The 23,952-nt window shown below is 43.8% G+C and overlaps 1 protein-coding gene across 2 annotated transcripts in view; it reads right to left on the bottom strand.

The window, feature by feature from the left end:
* The window catches only part of PARD3B (par-3 family cell polarity regulator beta), a 582,805-nt gene that overhangs the window by 161,729 nt on the left and 397,124 nt on the right, over nt 1–23,952 (bottom strand). For both annotated transcript variants that reach the window (XM_077918269.1, XM_077918271.1), the window contains one exon: nt 483–779. In XM_077918269.1, coding sequence (XP_077774395.1) covers nt 483–779 — 297 coding nt within the window. The remainder of the gene's footprint in view (nt 1–482; nt 780–23,952) is intronic.

Below are 23,952 nucleotides of genomic sequence, written 5' to 3'. Positions count from 1 at the left end.
AGAAAGTTGAGGTAATCTTAAACTCTTTCAATATTTTAACTTTTGTATGTTTGTAAAGTACGGTTGTGATTTTTTCCTTGATTTTACTGTTTTATCTTATGCAAACTGCTTTGAGTATTTTTAACAATCAAGCGGTGTACAGTCGTACCTTGGTTCTTGGACGCAATCCGTTCCGGAAGTCCGTTCGACTTCTGAAAACGTTCGAAAACCACGGCGCGGCTTCCGATTGGCTGCCGGAGCTTCCTGCACCCAACCGGAAGCTCTGGAAACCCCGGCACACGTTTGGGTTCCAAAAAATGTTTGCAAACCAGAACACTCACTTCCAGGTTGGCGGCGTTCGGGAGCCAAAATGTTTGAGTCGCAAGGCGTTCGACAACCAAGGTACGACTGTATAAATTTCATGACATAAACAAACAACATGCTATTTTGTTACATCTGCAAATATTTGAAGATGCAATCATTTCCATGATATGAATCATTACCTCTCCACATGAGCAGGCTGATGAGACGGCTTGTTTATCCTCGCATACAGTCCTTCAAGGTGGTCCCTGTCCACTGGCACTGGAGGGCTGTCACATCCAAAGTTTTCTGGCACAGGTGGAGAAGACGGCCTGTACGCACTGGCAGGTGGATACATTTCTCGGAAGTGATTGACTTGTGCGTAATTGGGGTCTGTCTCGTCGTCGTCAATATCAGGCGGAGGGCCCACAGGCCCAGGGGAATACTCAGCAAGCCCCCTGGCCTGCTTCTGCCGCAGCTCCTGGTGTTTCGCACCAATCCTAGGAGACAAAACAACAAAGCTCAGCGTTTGCATCAACATCTAGCGAAGCAAAGCATGCAACTTCTGGAGGCAACAGTTGTTTTGCATAGACAACAAAAAACACAGCTAGAACCTTAGGAAACATCTCACGCTTTATAATCATGCTCCAGCATTTAACACAACATATATCAAGCAAGCATGTCGATCATAAATCCACCACGATTCACAACAGATAAGCGCCCCATCGCCATCCAAGTACCGAATTTTTTGCTCTCTAAGACTCACTTTTTCCCTTCTAAAAAGTAAGGGGAAATATGTGTGCGTCTTATGGAGCGAATACAGGCTGCGCAGCTATCCCAGAAGCCAGAACAGCAAGAGAGATCCCTGCTTTCGCTGCGCAGCGATTCCTCTTGCTGTTCTGGCTTCTGAGATTCAGAATATTTTTTTCTTGTTCCTCCTCCAAAAACTAGGTGCGTCTTATGGTCTGGTGCGTCTTATAGAGCGAAAAATACGGGTATTTGCAACGTGGTGACCCATATCCTAACTGCACAAACATGCATCACTTTGAGGATTATGAAAAAGACATCTCTATAACAGGTCCATATTAAATGCCTGACGAAAAGTAACTTCTTCTTCTTCTTTGCATGTGAAATAACAGATAACGTTATCAGCGCCACTTCCTCTCATTTGTGAGAAGTGCAATAATGTGGGCATATAAATGCAAGGGGGGTTTGGTTGCCTGAAGAGTCAAAAAGACCAGAGTCAGTTCACTAGGGATTTTTGGACCCCCTCCCCCACTTAAGTGGGGGACATCATACCTCATTATACAGAGGCTAGGGACAGAGTAAGACAGGGAAGAAATGAATAGAAGCCTGACAGAGATGAATTGGTACATATAAGTGAATTAAAGACTATTACTGGCAGTACTCCACTGTGATAAAGCCTTAAGTGGTATTACAAAATGTGGCTGCTAATCAGTGCCATTGTGTAATCTGCTGGGAATAGGAACGGTAAAAACATACCCAGGTATAATTTCAAACCTCGCCAAATTCAGATGATTCAACATTTGCTTTGCAACTGAAAACTTTAAACAAGGCGCTATTAATATGAAACTTAAACGTTCAGCTGCCACACTCCATAATTAAAGCAACGGAAAAGATCACAGCAGCAAGATGAGCCCTGGTACGCGGAGAGCAGGGAATGAAAGGCAAGAGACGGATTAAAGCGCAGGAAAGCTGCCAATTAAAAAAAAGCCAGGCTTTACCCACCATTATTAAATTCTGGAGAACAGAAGATGCTCCTGGAAGCAAGTAGGTGTAGAGGATGTGTGAAAAGAATGGCGAGAGAATAATAAGTGTTTTTTTTAAAGCATCAACTTTTGAAGTTGGAGGGAAATCAAGAACCAGTAAACGAGTAACTTTGGATGGCAAATTAGGGGGAAAACACACACCAAGAATCAGGTAAACTAGGTAGAGAAGAGGGGAAATAGGTGCCTCTAGAAAATGAACACAAATGAGAAGGCATGAAGACATTAAAGCTTATACAGTGCTTGCTACCCAGTAAATGTAAAATTATTATACCACAGTGTCTTTCACTAAGAATGATTGTGAGATCAGAGGACCTCTTCATATATTACAGGCTTTAGGTATAGGCCAAGGACATATCTAAAACTGAAGATGCGGGCATCGTGTAAAAGAGGTTTGCAACCCATGTATCATCATACAGGCACACAAGGTTAGATAGCCTTGATCAGCTCCAGTTCTCCGTAAGGACTCTCCTCCCTGCAAGAGAGGGGAGTGGTTGTGGGCGGGAGCCCGAGCTCCGCCCCTAGCAGGGGGCGTTAGCCCCCTGCCTCCATTACCCGGCTGGTGCCCACGCCCCTCGGCAGGCATCCAACCAGGTGCCTGAGGGGGGGCGTGTTTAGCAGCCTTTTGCTGCGGCACCAGCCTCTCCCTGGCCTCATTCCTCGTTGTCCCGCTCCGAGTCACCCACCCTCCACTCCCTTTGAGTTAGGGCTTAGGTCATTGGCCTTGCTATGGACCTTAGGTTGGTCGCCCTGGTTGTCTAGGGGGCCTGGTAGGAGTTTTTTCCATTTGGCATTAGGCGTTTTGGTTTTTTCGCCTACCTCGTAGCAATCGTCACAACTTTTGTGGTATTGGTGGGTAGGTTAGGCATTGGAAGAATGTGTTATGCTGTGTCGAAGAGCTAGGTGTGGCCATCGCCTATGCCTTCAATTTAGGGGTATTCCGTTAAAGGAATCTGGCGGTCGTGTATTCTGTCCGATGCCTGCTTGGCGGGAGGCCATGGCACGACCCTCGGTGACATCAGGGGAGAGCCTATAGTTGGATTGGCATCAACAGGCTCCACCTTCTGGTGAATAAACCCACTTGTTTGAGAAATCCAATGCCTAAGCCAATACCTTTTCACTGCTGTAATCAATAAAGTTGTGGCCTTTCCTTGCCCATTAACCTTATATCACGTGTCCTTGTGTATTCTTTCCACACTGCGGGGGTCGGGTCCTCGAACCACAAGTTGTACACTCCGTGCGAAACTTGGGTTTAGTGTTGTGTGAATAGCCAGAGTGCAAACTGCAAAACCTGATGGTTTTACACGACAGTTTCTCATTCAGTGCTGGGAAACTGGAGGCAAACACAGGTCCCTAACGCATGCAGAGACAGATAACCCCCTGTGTGAATTCGCCATACGCAGGGATCCATAAATCTTGAGGGAAAGTGGAGTGGGGAAGAGAGAATCACAGCTAAATGTTAACTTTGATTGTGCAAATACATCATATCTGCAACAAAAATGCCGCCTCAAGGAAAGAAGTCTGGATCTTCTGTATTCAAGAAGTAATAGTGGTGCTTTTTTATAAGGTCTTTCTAGACAAAATAAGTTTATCTCTTTAACCCATTTACTGAGTTCCCTACCTTTAAGCTTATAAACAGGTTTTTTCTTGAACACTTCAAAAATCTTAGCTACCCATTTTGATCTTCCCTCCCCCTTCCCATCATCTTCATAGCCACCCAAGAACCCCTCATGGTAGCAGGATATCATGGTCCATCAGCATTTCGTATGGGCTGCAGGATTGTGCAGTATCTCCCCCAGTCCCCCATCGTTCTGCCCGGACACTGAGGTCCAGCGCCGAGGGCCTTCTGGCGGTTCCCTCACTGCGAGATGCAAAGCTACAGGGAACCAGGCAGAGGGCCTTCTCGGTAGTGGTGCCCGCCCTGTGGAACGCCCTCCCATCAGATGTCAAAGAGATAAACAACTACCTGACATTTAGAAGACATCTGAAGGCAGCCCTGTTCAGGGAACTTTTTAATGTGTGATATTTTAGTGTATTTTTAATCCTTGTTGGAAGCGGCCCAGAGTGGCTGGGGAAACCCAGCCAGATGGCCAGGGTATAAATAAATTATTATTATTATTATTATTATTATTATTATTATTATTATTATTATCTGCTTTGAAACTAGTTTCCAAACCCTGCTTAGTAAAGAACCCAAGTTATGTGGGATATCCAGCCTCATATAACCAACACACTTAACTCTAATTAATACATTAAGGGGTTAAGACCACAGAGTAAGTTATCCTGCCAGGCTTAGCTAGCTCACCCCTCCTCACTTTGGAATGAAGCCTTTGTTCTTTCATTCAACCATGTGAACTCTACCAGCAACGTCTAAGCTGGGCACTCGAAGCTTAGGCCATGTGGCTTAAGCAAGCTACATTTGCGTTTCTATACCAGTAATTTAGAAACTCTTGCCATTTTGGAATCTAAGTTATGCTGCCTATATTTTCTTGCTATGTGGAAAAACACATGAATCTGACCTTTGGAGGGTTTGTAAGTAAACCACTTTTAACTTACCAAACGTGTGGTCTCTTTCTACGCTAAGGGAACTTTGGAAGCGACTTAGAAGGGGATGTTTTAAAGGTCGAACAGCCTGCATTCCCATGCTTTACTTTGCTGCATGGTTTGTGATTTTAAATCTTTGCTGGGGTTCTCCCACCAAAGAATACCTGTCCCAAACCTGGTTCTAGGACATTCTCCTTTTATGATGCCGTACCACATTTTCCCTTTTACCCAAACCCAACAAGTTAGCCCTAACCGATGGTTAAGGGCTGGTGCCAAAATAAAGGCAGATGGGGCTCGCTTGCCGAAGGGAGCGGTTTGGAAAGAAAACCCATTATCTATTTCTGATCCTTTAATCATGAGCACAAACACCCTATCTGCAATCACTGTAATGCCCCTATACAGAATGCTTATTGTTAATTGGAGGCAAGAACAAGCCTCTAGGATGGCAGGGGTTTTTTGGGTTGGGTTTTTTTGCATTCTTCAGATGCAAGTAATCCCCAGAAAGTTGGAAGAGCTGTAAACAAACAAAAATAGGATTAAGGAGAGGCTTTGAGGTTGCCACAGATAAAAAATCAAGAATGAACATCTCCTTTTATTTCTAAAATGTAACAATCCCTAGCATACAAGTAATTAGTGAACAGATTCCCCCCCAAAAAAAATAATAAAAAAATGAAAGAGGCTCAATTCTCCGAGGGTCACTGAAAGAAAGATGAAAGAAAGATCACATAACAGCGAGAGAGAGAGAAGCAGAGGCCCGGTCTGCCCATTCAATGTCTTGATGGAACAAATGCATGGATATATATGTAGAAAGTTAAAACCCGATCAATTTTTGTCAACAGAAACAATCCTTCCTGGGAGAGTGCAGCCTATGGATCCCATTGTCGGTGAATGCCTGCTGCATGGCAACAACCAAGATGGATTTCCATTGCAAATAAAGGTAAGAAACGTCAATACCAAAGACATTGGGGGGGGGGCAACTGAATGGATGCTCTCTAGCTCTCTCTTACACACAGAGTGCTTTCAAGAGAAATTATAATGTAGAAAAGAATTTTTTTTACACACCCCACTATAGGGTTTTGTTTACAAATGAAGATTGATTTATTTTAAAAAAATAATAAGCTGTCAGTCAATTGATTAGCGCCTGTTTTTGAATGCTTCTGTCTTCTGTTGTCATGGATTCATAGAGCTGGAGGGACCACAAGGATCATCTAGTCCAGGCGAGGCCAAACTCAGCCCTCCAGCTGTTTTGGGACTACAACTCCCATGATCCCTAGCTAACAGGACCAGTGGTCAGGGATAGTGGGAATTGTAGTCCCAAAACAGCTGGAGGGCCAAGTCTGCCCATGCCTGATGTAGTTCAACCCCCTGCAATGCAGGGATTTTTCACCCAGCGTGGGGCTTGAACCCACGACCTGAGTGAGATTAAGAGCCTCATGCTCTACCGATTGAGTTGTATCTGACTGACCAAGGTCTGCAGGCCTGATGTTCAGTTGGCTTCCCTTGAATTATCTCTGCTGATATCAGTTGAGTGTTATCTCACTGTATACCAGTTGTGACCATAAAGTATTTCAACATTGACATCAAGTTAGTTTTGCCTTATGTCCAGAATTTCCTTGACACACCCAGAATGCTGTAGTGGGAAGCAGTGTCTGGGCAGAAATTGTTGAAATGTCTGGGAAAATCTGGACGCATGGCAATCCATGTTGGCAGTGTCATTTTTGCCGATTTTCCTTAAAAACAGCTCCAAAATCTTCTTTCTTCTTTCCATTTTGGGGCAAATAACATTTTTTGCTGCTGTAGTTCAACAGCTTTGGCCCAACCCCCCCAAAACTCAACAACTTTTGTGTCCGGATTTTCACTTTTTGAAATATGGCAGCCCTACATCAAGTGAGAATCTTGTCCATTTGCGACATAGCTTTTGTGCCAGACATGGGAAAGCCTACTAGTATTAGAAAACTCCCTGGTAGTGTTAAATATGTGTATTTTGCACTGCAAACCACGCTTCCAAAAATGTAATGAAGGAAGGTTATACTGGGCTAACCTCCAGAATTAAGAAAGAGTTCTTGAAAGGTTAACAGATTGAGGTTGAATCCTGACAAGACTGAAGTACTGTTTTTTGGGGATAGAGGGTGGGCGGGTGTGGGGGACTCCCTGATCCTGAATGGGGTAACAGTGCCCCTGAAGGACCAGGTGCGCAGCCTGGGAGTCATTTTGGACTCACAGCTGTCCATGGAGCCACAGGTTAATTCTGTGTCCAGGGCGGCTGTCTACCAGCTCCATCTGGTACGCAGGCTGAGACCCTACCTGCCTGCGGACTGTCTTGCCAGAGTGGTGCATGCTCTAGTTATCTCCTGCTTGGACTACTGCAATGCGCTCTACGTGGGGCTACCTTTGAAGGTGACCCGGAAACTGCAATTAATCCAGAATGCGGCAGCTAGACTGGTGACTGGGAGTGGCCGCCGGGACCACATAACACTGGTTCTGAGAGATCTGCATTGGCTCCCACTACGTTTCCAAGCACAATTCAAAGTGTTGGTGCTGACCTTTAAAGCCCTAAACGGCCTCGGTCCTGTATACCTGAAGGACTGTCTCCACCCCCACCGTTCAGCCCAGACACTGAGGTCCAGCTCCGAGGGCCTTCTGGCGGTTCCCTCATTGCGAGAAGTGAGGCTACAGGGAACCAGACAGAGGGCCTTCTCGGTAGTGGCGCCCGCCCTGTGGAACGCCCTCCCATCAGATGTCAAAGAGATAAACAATTACCTGACATTCAGAAGACATCTTAAGGCAGCCATATTCAGGGAAGTTTTTAATATTTAACGCTGTACTGTTTTTAACACTTGATTGGGAGCCGCCCAGAGTGGCTGGGGAAACTCAGCCAGATGGGCGGGATATAAATAAATAAATAATAATAATAATAATAATAATAATAATAATAATTATTATTATTATTATTATTATTATTATTATTACAAGTATGGGAACAGTCAAACCAACTGGATAAGTATCCCACGAGGTAGATGAAGTTGTAACCATGGCTGTTCGTATTCTGGGAATTTTGATGAACACGATGCATTTTTAACAGCTACAGCTGTAATAGCTCAGTTGGTACAGAATGAGACGCTTAATCTCAGGGTTGTTCGCCGAAAGATTCCTGCATTGCAGAGGATTGGACTAGTTGACTCTCATGGTCCCTCCGACTCTACGATTCTACAATTCTACTATTCATACATTTGTCTTCTTGATAGATTTGATAGATTTGAAATGCAATGTTAAAGAGGATTAATAAAATAAGAGCTCCTGCCTAATTATATTACCCACCCATTAGATCTGTACAACTAAGGCACAAAGAGAGGAATTCTTTGTGGTTGCTCCCCAGCGGCCTCCTTGCACTGACATGACAGCATATGATTTTACAGTTTGTATTGTTGAATATGCCCGTTTTCCACAGTCAGGCAGGTATAATGGATTTGCGTGCCAAGACCCTAAAGCCATCCCCCAATAGAATAAAGAAATTCACACTGACGCATAATTTTGGCTGAAGGTTAATGGGCAAAATTTAGGCCACAGCTTTATTGATTACAGCAAATGTGAGTGGTATTGGCTTAAAGAGGTAAAGGTAAAGGGACCCCTGACCATTAGGTCCAGTCGTGGCCGATTCGGGGGTTGCGGTGCTCATCTCGCTTTATTGGCCGAGGGAGCCGGCATACAGCTTCTGGGTCATGTGGCCAGCATGACTAAGCCGCTTCTGGTGAACCAGAGCAGCGCACGGAAACACCGTTTACCTTCCCGCTGGAGTGGTACCTATTTATCTACTTGAACGTTGACGCGCTTTTGAACTGCTAGGTTAGCAGGAGCAGGGACCGAGCAACGGGAGCTCACCCCGCCGTGGGGATTCGAACCGCGACTTTCTGATCGGCAAGTCCTAGGCTCTGTGGTTTAACCCACAGTGCCACCCACGTCCCATGGTATTGGCTTAGGCATTGGCAATAGACTATACAGTGGTGCCTCACAAGACGAAAAGAATCCGTTCCGCGATTCTTTTCTTCTAGCGGTTTTTTCGTCTTGCGAAGCAACCCCATTGGCGGCTAAGCGGATTAGCGCTATTAGCGATTTAGTGCTATTAGCGGCTTAGCGGCTAAGCTGTTAAAAGGCTATTAACAGCTTAGCCGCTTTGAAAAGGGGGGGCGGAGCGAGAAAAAAATGGCGAGACTCGCAAGACGTTTTCGTCTTGCAAAGCAAGCCCACAGGGAACTTCGTCTTGCGAAGCGCCTCCGCGACGGACAACCCTTTCATCTAGCGGGTTTTCCGTCTTGCGAGGCATTCGTCTTGTGGGGCACCACTGTATCTGATTCCTGCCCGCTTTGCAGGAAGTCGGTAAGGGTAAACCACCCAAAGGGAAACTGCTTCGGGGGAACCCGCCTGCATCTCCCCTCGTGTTCCCAGAGGCCTGGCATGGCCCTAGCCCCTCAACTGGACTTCAGACAGGATCCAGGTCCCGGATTCCATTAATGGAATACCCTTGAACAATGGAGGGGCAGGCAAAGGCTGACCTCACCTCCCTCACTCATCAATAAGCCAATGCCTAACCACCAAACCTTACAAAGTTGTGACGATTGCTAAGAGGTAGGCGAAAAACCAAAAGGCTAGTGCCAATCTGCCAAAGGGAAAAATTCCTACCCGGTGCCCATCCCAAGACGGGTGACCAACCAAAGTCCAAAGTAAGGCCAGAGGACACCTAAATTAATGGGAGGGTGAGAGGGTGCTTGGCACAGGTCGCGCTGTTGCTTTTATACCTCCCACGATCACCCCACTCAAAATGATTGGCCAATAGGTCTGGGGTGATCGTGGGGCCACTCCGGTGTGAGGGTATTACTCCACTCATGCCAGGGTGGGGGGAACTGGGTTGAGGGCCTGCCAGCAACCGGGACCATCTTTTAAGATGATCCAACTTACTTCATAGGGCTCTGATTGAATCATTCTATACAACTGTGCACACAGTGGTACCTCGGGTTAAGTACTTAATTCGTTCCAGAGGTCCGTTCTTAATCTGAAACTGTTCTTAACCTGAAGCATCACTTTAGCTAATGGGGCCTCCTGCTGCCACTGCACCGCCGGAGCCCGATTTCTGTTCTTATCTTGAAGCAAAGTTCTTAACCTAAAGCACTATTTCTGGGTTAGCGGAGTCTGTAACCTGAAGCGTATGTAACCCGAGGTACCACTGTATTTGGACTTCTGGTGCATTGCTAAACATTTTAAAAGCTGGTGTCAAATCACATGCAAACCATGGAGACCATATTATTATTATTATTTATTAAATTTGCATACCCACAGATTGCAGGGCTACACAGAACTACAATATAAAAAACACAGAATACAGTGGTACCTCAGTTTACGAACTTAATCTGTTCCGGAAGTCCATTCTTAAACCAAAGTGTTCTTAAACCGAGGTGCACTTTCCCTACTGATGACTTCTGCCGCCGGTGCCCTTCCACCGTTCGGCTTCTGTTCATCTTCCGAGGCAAAGTTCGTTAGCCGGAACACCTACTTCTGGTTTTGCGGTGTTCATTGCACGAATAGTTCGTTAACAGGACTGTTCGTAGACCGAGGTACCACTGTACATAACAGAAATAAGAACAAAGGCCACACAATAACCCCCTTTTCCTCAACCTATATGAGTTAGGGTGTTATTTGCCCTCCTGCCTAATGAATGTACTCCCTTCTGGGTCTCCCTACCAATAAACTCAAATCTCAGTGTGGTTATTCTATGGCAAATACATCCAGCTGCCTGACTGGTTCAGTATTAGCTTTGCTGCAGAGGGAACTGCTAGCCAAATAGATTATTCCCCGGTTGCTGCTATGGGAAAAATGTGTGTTGTGGCTCAAAGTGCAGGTTAACACTTAAGTCATAAGCAGAGCCGTTTGTGAATGCAATTATTCACAATATTGATCATGCACCAAAATGGACAACACATGAGTCCAGGATTCTAAGGATCTCTGCTTTAATTTGAAAGAAAAACCCAAGTTTCCAGCCGTTATGTCTGGTAAAAAATTGCTGCAAGTTTGTGGATTATGTCTGCTGGAAACACAGACGCCACTGCTTGCACATATCATTCACTGCCAAACCTCTGAGCCAGAACCAGTGAAAATCTCTTCTCCTTCTTTTCTGTGCTGGTGAAAGTACCCTCTGGGTCAAAGAGTCTTTGGGCCGCAAAGAGATGGTTGAATGCAGCCTACAGTGTGTCTCTCTCAAGAGGTTTATTGTGAAGATAAAATGGGAAATGTAGAGCCATATATGTCACCTATAGCAAACTGGAGCAAAGGCGGTATATGATTGTGATAAATAAACTAACGTGAACGTTAGTGATAGAAAGGAATAAACACATTGCTGTCATTCGTAATAATCTTTTGCTGCTTTTGCTAGTGTCATTAATGCTTCTTTAGTTCAACTTTCCCTCTTTTACCCCAATGGCTTGTCCTTTATCTATTGCTACTTAGTCCCATTCCACCAACAAATTTCACCATGCCGTTTCTTGGAAGAAATAGCAATTGGTCAATTGGACTCCAATGCAAAATATTTGTTTTACATGCATATTTTTTTAAAAAATGAATGGACAGGCGATCCAGTATTAACCAATTGTGTCTGATACTGTACTGCTGAAGGCTATTGTTGACCCAGTTTGGTCAAAAGGCATCTTAGAAATTTTAAAATGAATAACATACAATAAGAGGATTCCTTCCAGTAGCACCTTAGAGACCAACTAACACATAGTGAGAGGGTCTGGTAACTTCTGTTTCACTGTATCTAAAGAAGTGTGCATGCACACGAAAGCTCATACCAATAACAAACTTAGTTGGTCTCTAAGGTGTTTTTATTCCTTCTAAGGAAGGAATTTTATTATTTTGTTTCAACACCGGCAGACCAACATGGCTACCTACCTGTAACTAATACAATAAGAGGGATGCAGTCCTTTGGCACTTGTGTGATACGTTTACTCCCCGCTGAAACACAAACTAAGCTGTGCTTGGTCCAAGGAAAGCTCATTATGCGACATGTATCGCTTTTGGAAACAGCCAATTTTGAATGATTTCCTTTAGTTTTGCTTAAGTTTTGCATCTGACTTTGGAAGTCAACAAGAAACACGTTGTACAAGCACTGACGGTACGGTATGTGGCACAGCAGTTTGCAGGGCCGATGCCAAATTCACAAAAATGACACTCTCCTCTTTCCAGCTCACAAAGCTTCAGTTGGCTCAAAGAACCGTCCATCAGCAGAGGCATACAACTAGATACAACCCTACATGAAATATCTGGAAGAACTTTCAGTAGCTGAAGTGAAACATGTCACCAGAATAAAGCCAATATGCTGTATTTCATAGACTGGTACTATCTATGTATGTGTGCTCAAAATCCGGTTTACTATACACAGTACAGCCTACACCCAAGCAGCTTTAAGTAAAGAGTAACCCTAATAAGTATTTGCAGGGTGGGAGTGGCTGGGAGGGAATGGGTGTGACTATGGTTATTTAAGCCTATGGGTAGGCAAACTAAGGCCCAGGGGCCGGTTCCGGCCCATTCGCCTTCTCAATCCGGCCCACGGACAGTCCAGGAATCAGCGTGTTTTTACATGAGTAGAATGTGTGCTTTTATTTAAAATGCATCTCTGGGTTATTTGTGGGGCATAGGAATTTGTTCATTCCCCCCCCCAAAAAAAAATGTAGTCTGGCCCCCCACAAGGTCTGAGGGACAGTGGACCAGCCCCCTGCTGAAAAAGTTTGCGGACCCCTGTTTAAGCCCTTTGGGATAGTGGGCTTAAATATGGAAAAAGTTAAACAGCAATGGAGAACAGTTGTACCTTGGATGCCGAATGCCTTGGTACTTGAACGTTTTGGCTCCCGAATGTCGCAAACCCGGAAGTGAGCGTTCCAGTTTGCAAACGTTCTTTGGAACCCGAATGTCCGACAGGGCTTCCCTGCTTCCGATTGGCTGCAGGAGCTTCCTGCAGCCAACCAGAAGCCGTGCTTTGGTTTCCGAACGTTTTGGAAGTCGAACGGACTTCCGTAACGGATTCCGTTCGACTTCCGAGGTACAACTGTAGTTGGTCCTAAGAGTTCTTCAGGGGAAGACTCGAGAAGGCTTATTAAAAGTACTGGGCTCCTTTGGAAGGAAAAATGGGGTGCCAATTTCAGGAAGGAAGGAAGGAAGGAAGGAAGGAAGGAAGGAAGGAAGGAAGGAAGGAAGGAAGGAAGGAAGGAAAGTACTAGGCCCAGATTTTTCCCCTCTTAAAAACTTAGAGAGATTTCTAAATTGTACCCAAGGAGGAGACCACCATAGTGGCTCAATCCATTTCAGACATAGTAGTATTATTTCGTATTTGATAGCAACAATAATTTGTACTGCTGTCAATACTGGCACTCTGTACACAACAAAAGCTGGAATTGGGTCACCACAATTCTCTTTCGTTCCTACAGAAAGAAAGAATATATATATATGTTGTCTTCACTTTGTTCCCTTATAAATGCAGCCTACAATTGTACCTGCTCAAAGACAATGACTTCCTCTTTATGTTGTACTTGGCTAGCCAATACTAGGCTATGTGAATTTGTCCATGAACAATGCTTCATCTCCCCGACAAGGCTATTATAATTGCATTAATATTTCTTGTTTATTTCTCGCTCCTCTGTGGAAAATCTATACGGTTTCGTCAATGATCTCTCTTTTATCCAGTTCCATTTTTCACTTGATAGTTCAGTTATAATGCCTGAACAATACTGTACACATTTTTGCCTCTTTTACCATATTCCTGCTAACTTATTTCTCCTGCCTTCCAAATAATCATTTGGAAGGCCACATTTTAAAATATTTGTATCTTTCGGGAAACTGAAATGCACCAACTATGTAACAGACATGGATACTTTGCCATTTCCCTAAAAATGGTAGTAAGCTCACCTTGAAAGCAAACCCACATTAATTGTGTATTTCCGCAACATTTCATTATTTGCTAATGTATTGCCCACAACATTCATGTGCAGAATTAGGTGTGCATGGAAATCAAGGCCTTCCAACCTCCCATTAATGCCAGTTCTGTCCTTACCCCTTTGCAAAATGCGAAGTTTCAGCTGTTTTCCATTCCTTACAGCCTCCTTCCTTTTCTGGGTTAGCGGAATCTGCAACCTGAAGCGTATGTAACCCGAGGTACCATTGTATATAAGTCGGGCCCGGCTGCTGTTTTAGGGGTCGCTTTTCATCGTTTGGTTCCTGTTGAGTGTGTTTCGTTTGTTAATTGAGTCCCTTGCTGCTAATCAGGGGCTTCCTGTTGAGTCTGCCAGCTGTTGAGTCCAGAGCACCCACGCAACACAGAGGTGATATTTGGAGGTTTTGTTTTTGCTTTTTTTTTTTGCGTTTTGGTTTGTGTGGCTTTTTTGGTTTTTTGACTGTGACTTTGTTTTATGGGACTGACCTGTGACTGCGGCTTGTGACTTCGTTTTTGTGACTTGTTTTTTGTGACTGTTTGGAACCCAGTTCAGCTACTGGTTGATTGTGTGACTGCAGAAATGGATAAAAGCCCCCCATCCAAACAATGACTATCATCAGCGATCAGATATAGGGGTGTCTTCCTGTTGCGACAAGTCTGGATGTATCTTGCCCTATTCTCTACTGGGTTCAGCCAACACATGAACCAAGTTTACTGTTTAACTTTAGTATCAATCCTCTGTGCCTTTTCTTATGGTAACCCAGATGTAAGACTCTTCAAAAGAATGACTGTCTTGGACCATGGGCCGACGGGCTCTGCCTTCATGCCTCCTTTTTTAATTCTACGGCTATTTCTCAAATAAGCATTCCTATACAAACACAACCAAAGCCTTTAAAAGTTGCCTCAGGAAAAGCTATGCTGGGTGGATTCCATTTTGTGTCTTTGCTGAGGAGCAAAAGAGGAGGCTATCTCTATATATCTGCAGGAATAATTTATTCTCACAAGGGGTCTGCAGTAATCAAGCAAGCTCAAAGCCCCCTACCTATAATCTATGTTATCTAGGAAAAATAATAATCCTAGAAACATTGCCATTTTTATTTAAAATATTATTTCTTCTTCTTCTTACCTGCGTTATCTGATCTGGGAAAATTCTGACTGGCTCATTTTCTATTTCATTAGTGCCTTTATACTTCTGGTCAGACTTATTAATGAAATGCACTACAACTCATTGCTATAAGGTTTGTGTTTCATGGTGATGATATGTGGTTAGTAGTTGGAACCTGAAGAGTCAGCAGATGGATGCTTAAACCAACACAACTATACAAATTTTTATTTTAAAAAATAAAAATCTCAAGAGTCATGCTGCTTTAGACTCTTGAAAGAAAGAAAGAAAGAAAGAAAGAAAGAAAGAAAGAGCAGATGGTGGCAGGCTGCCAATTTATAATGTGTTTCTGTGTGGCCGTAATCCCAGCAACAGCGATGGAGTAACTAAAACTCTGTCAACAGCAGGCTATGGCTGAAAGTATGGTTAGTCCTGCGCAGGAGTGGGAGTGGAAATGGGCTGAAACATGGAGACAAATCTCACAGGGCAACTTATTTTAAAATTAGGAAGCAGTTGGATAAAAGAAACCCAAGGAAGTCAACCTGGAGTCCACGTCTATCATAGGCAGGGGAGCCAGAAGAGGAGGAATGCAGGAGAGCATCAGATCAAAAAGGAGGCAGCTGTCAAAAGATAAATAAAACCACTCTGGAAATCAGGGAAAGGAACGTGCAGAGAAATCTAGAGACAAATTCAGATTTTGTCTTTACCACAGGCAAAGCATTTACAGTCAGTCTAAGACCAAAAACGTGGGACGCGGGTGGCGCTGTGGGTTAAACCACAGAGCCTAGGACTTGCCGATCAGAAGGTCGGTGGTTCGAATCCCCGTGACGGGGTGAGCTCCTGTTGCTCGGTCCCTGCTCCTGCCATCCTAGCAGTTCGAAAGCACGTCAAAGTGCAAGTAGATAAATAGGTACCGCTCCGGCGGGAAGGTAAACAGTGTTTCCGTGTGTTGCTCTGGTTCACCAGAAGCGGCTTAGTCATGCTGGCCACATGACCCAGAAGCTGTACGCCGGCTCCCTTGGCCAATAAAGCGAGATGAGCGCCGCAACCCCAGAGTCGGTCACGACTGGACCTAATGGTCAGGGGTCCCTTTACCTTTACCTTAAGACCAAAAATGGTTCTTTTGTTTTGTTTTTAACGATGGTGTGAGAGGCAGCCATGCTATTGGCTAGGAAAGAATTACAGTGGTACCTCCGGTTGTGGATGGGATCCGTTCCAGAGGTCCGGTTGGATCCCAAGGTTTCCGCAACCTGAGGATCGCTTCTGTGCATGCGCATGTGGCGAAACCCAGTAAAATACTTCCGGGTTTGCCACGCACGCATAGCCAGAGGGTTATGTAAATGGAGGTTCAACTGTACTACCCCGCCCGCTCCCTCCTTCTCTCCTCAAACCATAACTGTTTCACCACAAGGAAGGCTAGTACACATACAGCAATGTGCTTAGCTCAAGTCTTGCCTGATCCCGACAACCTCCAACTTACAACAAGCTCTTGACTTTTGTTCTCTATACACTGTGCAATAATTTACAATGCATGTAGTCCTTCTGCCCCGACTCAATAACGTAAACTATGGTAGTGCTTATCTGTCTTCTGAGTGCTTATCATCACAAAATTATTGACCAATGTAAACTATAGAACACAAAGAGGCAAGTATTTAGCTATTGAAGGTTTTGTTTCTGTGCTCCATTCTTACACTTCATGGTGAACACTTCTATTTCTGAACTGCTTGGAGAGCTTTTCGTTAATGGGTCTTACAGAAAATATAGATAAATTCCAGGTTGCAGAGGAGAGACATCATTTCAGTTTTCATCTTTTTATGGAGCTGTGTGTGTGTGTGTGTGTGTGTGTGTGTGTGTGTGTGTAGTGTAAGCTGTCATTTGTTAATGAAAATATGGAGGAAGGAAGGAAATCATGTTGTATGGCACATATTCTGAGAATTCAGTTGTGGCTACAAGAGGCTGAATTTTGGGCTGCGGTAGTAAAACCATGCAGTTCTAAAAATCATCATATGGCACGAAGGTAACTCTGTGGTTTATAAGCCACAAAACAAACAACAACAACAGAAAAGAAAGGCATTCAGGTACGAAAACTGTCTATTTCCATCCCCATCAAAGATGTATGAGAAACTTGATCTGTGGTGAACTGACCCAATAGACATTCACTTTCAGGCTAGAGGAGTAGGAGTACAAAAACAGAAGGCTGAAAACACACTGTTCTGCACTGCAACAGTATAAAAGATTTATCACCAGTTAAATACACAGTGTGATATCCCTCCCAATTCTGCAAAACATTTTTGGCTGGGAAAGGAGCACCAACAGAGCGAGTGATAAAGAGATGCCTTCTGCAAGACTTGGAAAGCCATTTTTTAAGGTTGACAATTACTTTAAATCATCGTTATTTATTTTCAAAAGATGACCAGTGAGAGTTTGATAAAAGAAGACGTCTGACAAGTGGAAGATCAATAGAAAAGGGATCTGTTGCACACATATCTGCTGGAATTCAGTTCAGGTGCAAGCACAACTGTCTTAACTCTTCCTGCAAGCATTTCCTGGTTTAGCAGTAGCACATTAAGCCGTATCAGAAAGTGTGGTATAGTCACAAATGAAGCAGTGAAAATGGAACATCTGCGAATATTGCTACTGTAGGATGGAAAATTGGAAGAAACACATAAGTTTTCCATTTTGGTCCACATAAGTTTTCCGTTTTTGAATTACTCAAAAGTACAATTTGTCAAGAGGAGTGTAGCACATCTGTCAAGTTCCAAGTTTGTTTTAGTTAGAACTTTATTCTAAAGTTACTACTTTATTCTAAATGCTGCATCACACGCTATGGATGGAAAGATACCAAACTGTTTACACTGGCCTGTATGTCAACCATATTCCTTAAATAGCCAGTGGAGAAGTGAAACTGCTGCTACATGCTTTGGCGTGTATACCAGCAGAAGATCTGACTATCCTATCCTTTTGTCTTGTGCTTTTGCTGTTCCTTTGGAAACCAGAAATCTGATAACTTCATATAGTCAGCATAAAATAGAATGACGACCTTGTCTAGCACAACACCAGCCAGTATATTTCCCCCCATAAATTAGACATACCATAGCTATGCTGCTATGATCTAATAAGAATCTAAAAGTAATTAACTGATTTTTATAAAAAAAATATATATCAAAAACCCAACCTTAATCAAATATGTATTCTTATCAGGGTTCTGAGGCAGCAGTAAATTGGGACATTTAAAAAACTGGGACCTCATCCAATCTGTGATCTGATCAGGGTTCAATGGTTATAATAAATTGGGACTATTAAAACTGGGATCTCATCCAAAACTTTATTTTGTCTAAACCACAGAACCTAGCGGTGCTGCTAAGTCAGGAATATTCAATGAACAGAAATGCTGTGTTGAATTAACTCTTACCAAATACAATGCAAAATGTATAGGAGATTCAACACAGATACACTCGTTCTAACATTGCATTGTGGTTATAATAACATTAGCTATGTTTTATTTGAAATCCAATAAGATTTTCTAGTATAATATCTTTCTATATCTATCAATACAATTACTATATAATGTTATTTTAGAAGCAATAATAATAATAATCTATTTCTGCTATCCATTTCGGGCACAACCTGAGGGACAATCTACCTTAACGTTGATATCCACTATCACTTGGAAAAGAAAAGAAAAAAGATGAAACATTGCATAGGTTAGAAATAGATTTTCAAGTCTCCAGCATCCCTTCAAATATACAGGCCTGGTTCAAAGGTCACAATAATCCAAACTGTGTCTTACTGGGACCACGTAGATGTTCGGGCTCATAGAGAAGAACTCAAATCCACTTTGCTCCTCCCTGGTCTTATTTATTGCCATGCCCCATTGAGATAAGATGAATCCCAAACTGGAATTAAGATTGCATGAAGAAATATCGACAACCTCAGTTATGCAGATGTCACAACTTTGATGGCAGAAAGTGAGGAGGAATTGAAGAACCTTTTAATGAGGGTGAAATGGGAGAGTGCAAAATATGGTCTGAAGTTCAACATCAAAAAAACTAAGATCATGGCTACTGGTCCCATCACCTCCTGGCAAACAGAAGGGGAAGAAATGGAGGCAGTGAGAGATTTTACCTTCTTGGGCTCCATGATCATGGCAGATGGTGACAGCAATCACGAAATCAAAAGACGCCTGCTTCTTGGGAGAAAAGCGATGACAAACCTAGAGAGCATCTTAAAAAGCAGAGACATCACCCTGCCAACAAAGGTCCGTATAGTTAAAGCTATGGTTTTCCCAGTAGTTATGGATGGAAGTGAGAGCTGGACCATAAAGAAGGCTGATGGCCAAAGAATTGATGCTTTTGAATTATGGTGCTGGAGGAGACTCTTGAGAGTCCCATGGACTGCAAGAAGATCAAACCGATCCATTCTTAAGGAAATCAGCCCTGAGTGCTCACTGGAAGGACAGATCCTGAAGCTGAGGCTCCAATACTTTGGCCACCTCATGAGAAGAGAAGACTCCCTGGAAAAGACCCTGATGTTGGGAAAGATGGAGGCCACAAGAAGGGGACGACAGAGGACGAGGTGGTCGGACAGTGTTCTGGAAGCTACCAACATGAGTTTGACCAAACTGCGGGAGGCAGTGGAAGACAGGAGTGCCTGGCGTGCTCTGGTCCATGGGGTCATGAAGAGTCAGACACGACTAAATGACTAAACAACAATGTCTGAACCCGGGCTTATGGTTAAGCTCTCTCTTCACTAACCCTGAAATGTAGCCAAGACTGGCACAGGAGTAAAAAGAAGAAGACTAGTCAGGAGAATGTTGGGCGAAAGATTCCTGCATTGCAGGCGGTTGGATGAAATGACCCTCATGGCTCTTTCTCACTCTACAAGTCTAGGATTCTATGAAAGTGGCTGTGAAGCAACTTTGCCCAGATGCTTGCATGGTCCCAGCAAGCCATAGCTTAGCTTACCGTGCCACGTAAATGAGTTTTTCTCTCTCCCCGTACACATGAATAAAAATGTTTTCTTCTTCTTCTGTGGTATTGAATGTAGCTTGTGCAGGATGCTCAGAGCTGCAATTTTAAATTGCACTTTCCAGAACATATGTATTGATTTAAAGAGTATTAACATGAGCAAGGCTCAGGGCCGGTAAGACAGGGGAGAACAATTCTACGGCGTTGGGAGGCTTCCTAGAAGTAAACCACACACTTGAAGTCATTTCCAAGATCCTAAGTCTGAGAATCACTTGCTTAAATATTCAGTCCTTGCCGGCTGCTGAAAATAAGAGCCAGATGTACATTCAAATCCTTACTTTTCTGCTTATACACTTATTTTCTCCAGTGAGAAAACCACAGGCACAAGTGTTTTTATTAAGAAAATGAGCTCCTATCACAAAGGAACCAGCATCAAGATTTAACTGTATGCAAGGTTGTGCCAGTGGAGTTCCATTGGCTCAATGGGGCTTTTCTTCCCTCTCTTCCCCAATAAGCCCCCCCCCATTTGCTCCAGAGAATCCCCCCAAACTTCTGGAGCTTATTTCAAGGGAGCAGGGGAAGGGGAAGGGACTGGAGGGGATAGGACAAGGAGAGCAACATCTGATGCAGTGCATTGGCTATGCATGGTCCTTTATATTTACCATTTATATTCTATCATGAGCTTTTATGAAAAAATACAATAAATTATTACATATATACACCCATTTTTGTGTGTGTATCTCTATTTATTTATCAGCAGAAATATGTAAGGATCTCCTGAAAATAATAATTTCAGTGGGGATACTTAGGAGAAAAAGGTAAATAATCAAGAAAGCAGCTCTCTTTCAGCAGACATTAATATTAAATTCACTTTTTAAGAAGAGGACAAATTATCACAAAGTACAAGCTACTCAATACATCTGGTTTACTTTAGATAGATCTTCAAAGACAAGAATATTAAAAAGCAACATGAGTAGCCTCCTAGGTATGAGTGAGGGAGACACATTTCATTTCAGAAAAGGAAGCCTGCCTCTCCCCATATTGAAAGTTTAATCTGTAGTGGTTTAAGACTGAATCATCTCAATTAAAAAGAAAATACACTGAAAGTAATGTTTTCCTTTTATGGGTAGACTTTAAGCCTTTGAAGCTGGTCTAGCCAAATTTTGAAGAGCAGGAACTACACAGTGACTTTATGCGTACCATAAAACAGATTCACTCTGATGAGACAATAGCTCGGATTACGAAGGACTAGTAATCTGCTCTCTGCCAAAACTGTATCCCTGGGAAATGAAGAACAGCAGTGGCCTCCTTATGGAGAACAGATCTTTAGTTTTGAGTCACCTCACTGATGTGCCAAGGGTGACTTTCACCTACACCTTTAGCACATTGTTGGCTGGACCAATGAATATTCTCGTGTCTAAATGGCTAGGTAAAGGGACCGCTGACCATTAAGTACAGTCGACTCTGGGGTTGTGGCGTTCATCTCGCTTTACTGGCCGAGGGAGCCGACGTTTGTCCGCAGACAGTTTTTCTGGGTCATGTGGCCAACATGACTAAGCCGTTTCTGGCAAAACCAGAGCAGCGCACGGAAACGCTGTTTACCTTCCCGCCAGAGCGGTACCTAATTATCTACTTGTACTTTGATGTGCTTTTGAACTGCTAGGTTGGCAGGAGCTGGGACCGAGCAATGGGAGCTCACTCCACTGCTGGGATTCGAACCGCCGACCTTCTGATTGGCAAGCCCTAGGATCTGTGGTTTAGACCACAGCACCACCCGTGTCCCGCCTGCCTAAATGGCTAGCCAGTTGTCATCTGACTGGTTTGTCTGGCTATTGCCACTCATAGATGAGCAGCTTCTTCCAGGCATGAAAGGCACTGAACATTTACCAGAAGCTTCAAAGGGGTGCAGCTTAGCTATGTTTACAATGTGGACTACACTCTCTGTGCCAGCATCTCCACAGGAACCTCCAACGCACAAGCAGTCAGTGAGGAGGGGAAGAAATCTGCACATTTGAGCTTTGGCTGAAAAGAATGCCAGGTCCAACCACAGCTCCAAAGACACTTAAAAACAGGAAGGAATAGGAAAACATGGCGCCCATGCTGTACAAATGTGAATAAGAAAATCTAAATAATACACACATAAGTGCTGGTCAGGTATTTAAACAATTTAAAAAGCAATTTACCACAGGCCTTTTCTAAGACTTATGTGGATTTTTTTTCAGCAGTAAGACTTGACATCTGCACATTCTTGGCTGATTGGGCTAAATGGCTGCGATCATCCCTGCCAGGTGTCAGAACATCCCATTTACTGTTGAACAGACACTTGACAGCCATTCTAGCCAATCTACACTTACAGAGGACATTGTGCTTCCTTAACTAAAATTCTTTTGAAGAGCTCACCCGTCAGCCTTTGTGACAACAGAAGATTTTCTGGAAATGTTTATCACAGAACTGTTCCCATCAGTTGGGCCCAGTCAGAACCAAGATGGCCGCTTTCAGCGTAATCCTCTCCACTTTGTGCGTTGGAGACATTTGCTTCACAGAAGGAATTGCTTCGTGTGACAGCAAGCTTTCCCTCTGACTTCTCTGAGATGTTTTCACTCTTTTTTCTTGACAACCAAGCCAGGAATGAGGTCAGGCTGATCAGACAGGTTGGCCCCATTCTCTTTGCAGACATCTCTCAACACAACCGAGTGACTTGGCGGGAGAAGAAGAGAGCATGTTGGGTATTTTTACACTTATCATGTGTTACGCGTTAGACCAGGCTTCCTCAACCTCGGCCCTCCAGATGTTTGTGGCCTACAACTCCCATGATCCCTAGCTAGCAGGACCAGTGGTCGGGGTGATGGGAATTGTAGTCTCAAAACATCTGGAGGGCCGAGGTTGAGGAAGCCTGCGTTAGACCAAGGCAATCTTTATCTCTCCAGTCTCAATGGCTGGCTAGACTGGCTAATTCTTATCTGACTGGTTGGGCTTGGCTCCTACCATCGAAAGAGCAGCTGCTTCTTTGAGGCTTCTCTCCCCAGAGCGGACATCGCTTGCACTTTCCATCGAAAATGCAGTTTTTACCTAGCAGTATTGTAGGAACCCAGGGTTTTTTTTGCATTCGATGTGCACCACATGTGAAACTGTGCATGGGCCACAGCAAGCCAAAACCACTGGAATACAGTGGTGCCTAGCAAGACGAAATTAATCCGTTCCGCGAGTCTCTTCGTCTTGCGGTTTTTTCGTCTTGCGAAGCACGGCTATTAGCAGCTTAGCGGCTTTAAGAAAAAGGAAACAAACTCGCAAGAACTCGCAAGACGTTTCGTCTTGCGAAGCAAGCTCATAGGGAAATTCGTCTTGCAGAACGACTCAAAAAACGGAAAACCCTTTCGTCTAGCGAGTTTTTCGTCTTGCGAGGCATTCGTCTTGCGGGGCACCACTGTATGTAAACCTGTAACACCCGCAGAAACAAAACAAAATCCTACATTGGCCTATTCCACCAGTCCTTGGTTAACGGGGGCCTCAGTATTGGGTGGAAGGAAGGCGGTGTATCAGAATCTTTCTTCTGAAAAGCAGCACAGAGTTAGGCCAGAGTGCTTGGCCTTGGACTAATTCTCTCCCTGTTTCCCTTCACCACCAACACCAACAAAATCTGCCACGTTACCAGGCATGGAAAGTGAGCAGTAGGAGGCTAACGAACTTTTACCAATGATACCGAATTAGGAGAGCAATTAAAATCTCCTACAAGGCCAAGTTGTTTGTACCTGTGGCTTTCGCACACCACATACAATACTCCTTTCAGCCCTGGGCCCGCCAATTGTTACGTTTTACGATAAATTAATTTCTCTCCTAGTAAGGAATGTGCAGAGTCTACATTCTAGTAAATCTTTCCTGAAGCTTTCGTCCATTTGGAAGGCAAGACAAAGTATGCAGCTAGTGAAGTCATAGTGGCAGCAAGATCTATGGCACCGACTCGCTGTGCAGTCGCCGTTGCCAATATGTGCATTAAAATCTTAGGCCTGAATTACATTATACATTATGGGATTAGTGAATCTGGGGACAGGGTTATAAAACTCATCTTTACTGTCTATGTAAGCTATCATTAGGTGAGCAGTCAATAACAACATAAAGCACTAAAGTTCCACTCAACTGGATAACTTGGAGCTTATCTTTCAAACTCTCCTGCAATTCCACCCCTCCCAGTAATATGTCACAAGGAAGGAAGCTTTCCCTTTTTCTTGTTGTTAATATCATCTGCTACCTTTCCAAGGGATGAGCAATAAATTATTTTTACCAGCCCAAACTAGGCTCCTGAGT

Source organism: Podarcis muralis, chromosome 1 (genome assembly GCF_964188315.1).
Source record: "Podarcis muralis chromosome 1, rPodMur119.hap1.1, whole genome shotgun sequence".
In the NCBI taxonomy this organism is placed as follows: domain Eukaryota; kingdom Metazoa; phylum Chordata; class Lepidosauria; order Squamata; family Lacertidae; genus Podarcis; species Podarcis muralis.
This window is presented reverse-complemented; position numbering and strand designations above follow the sequence as displayed.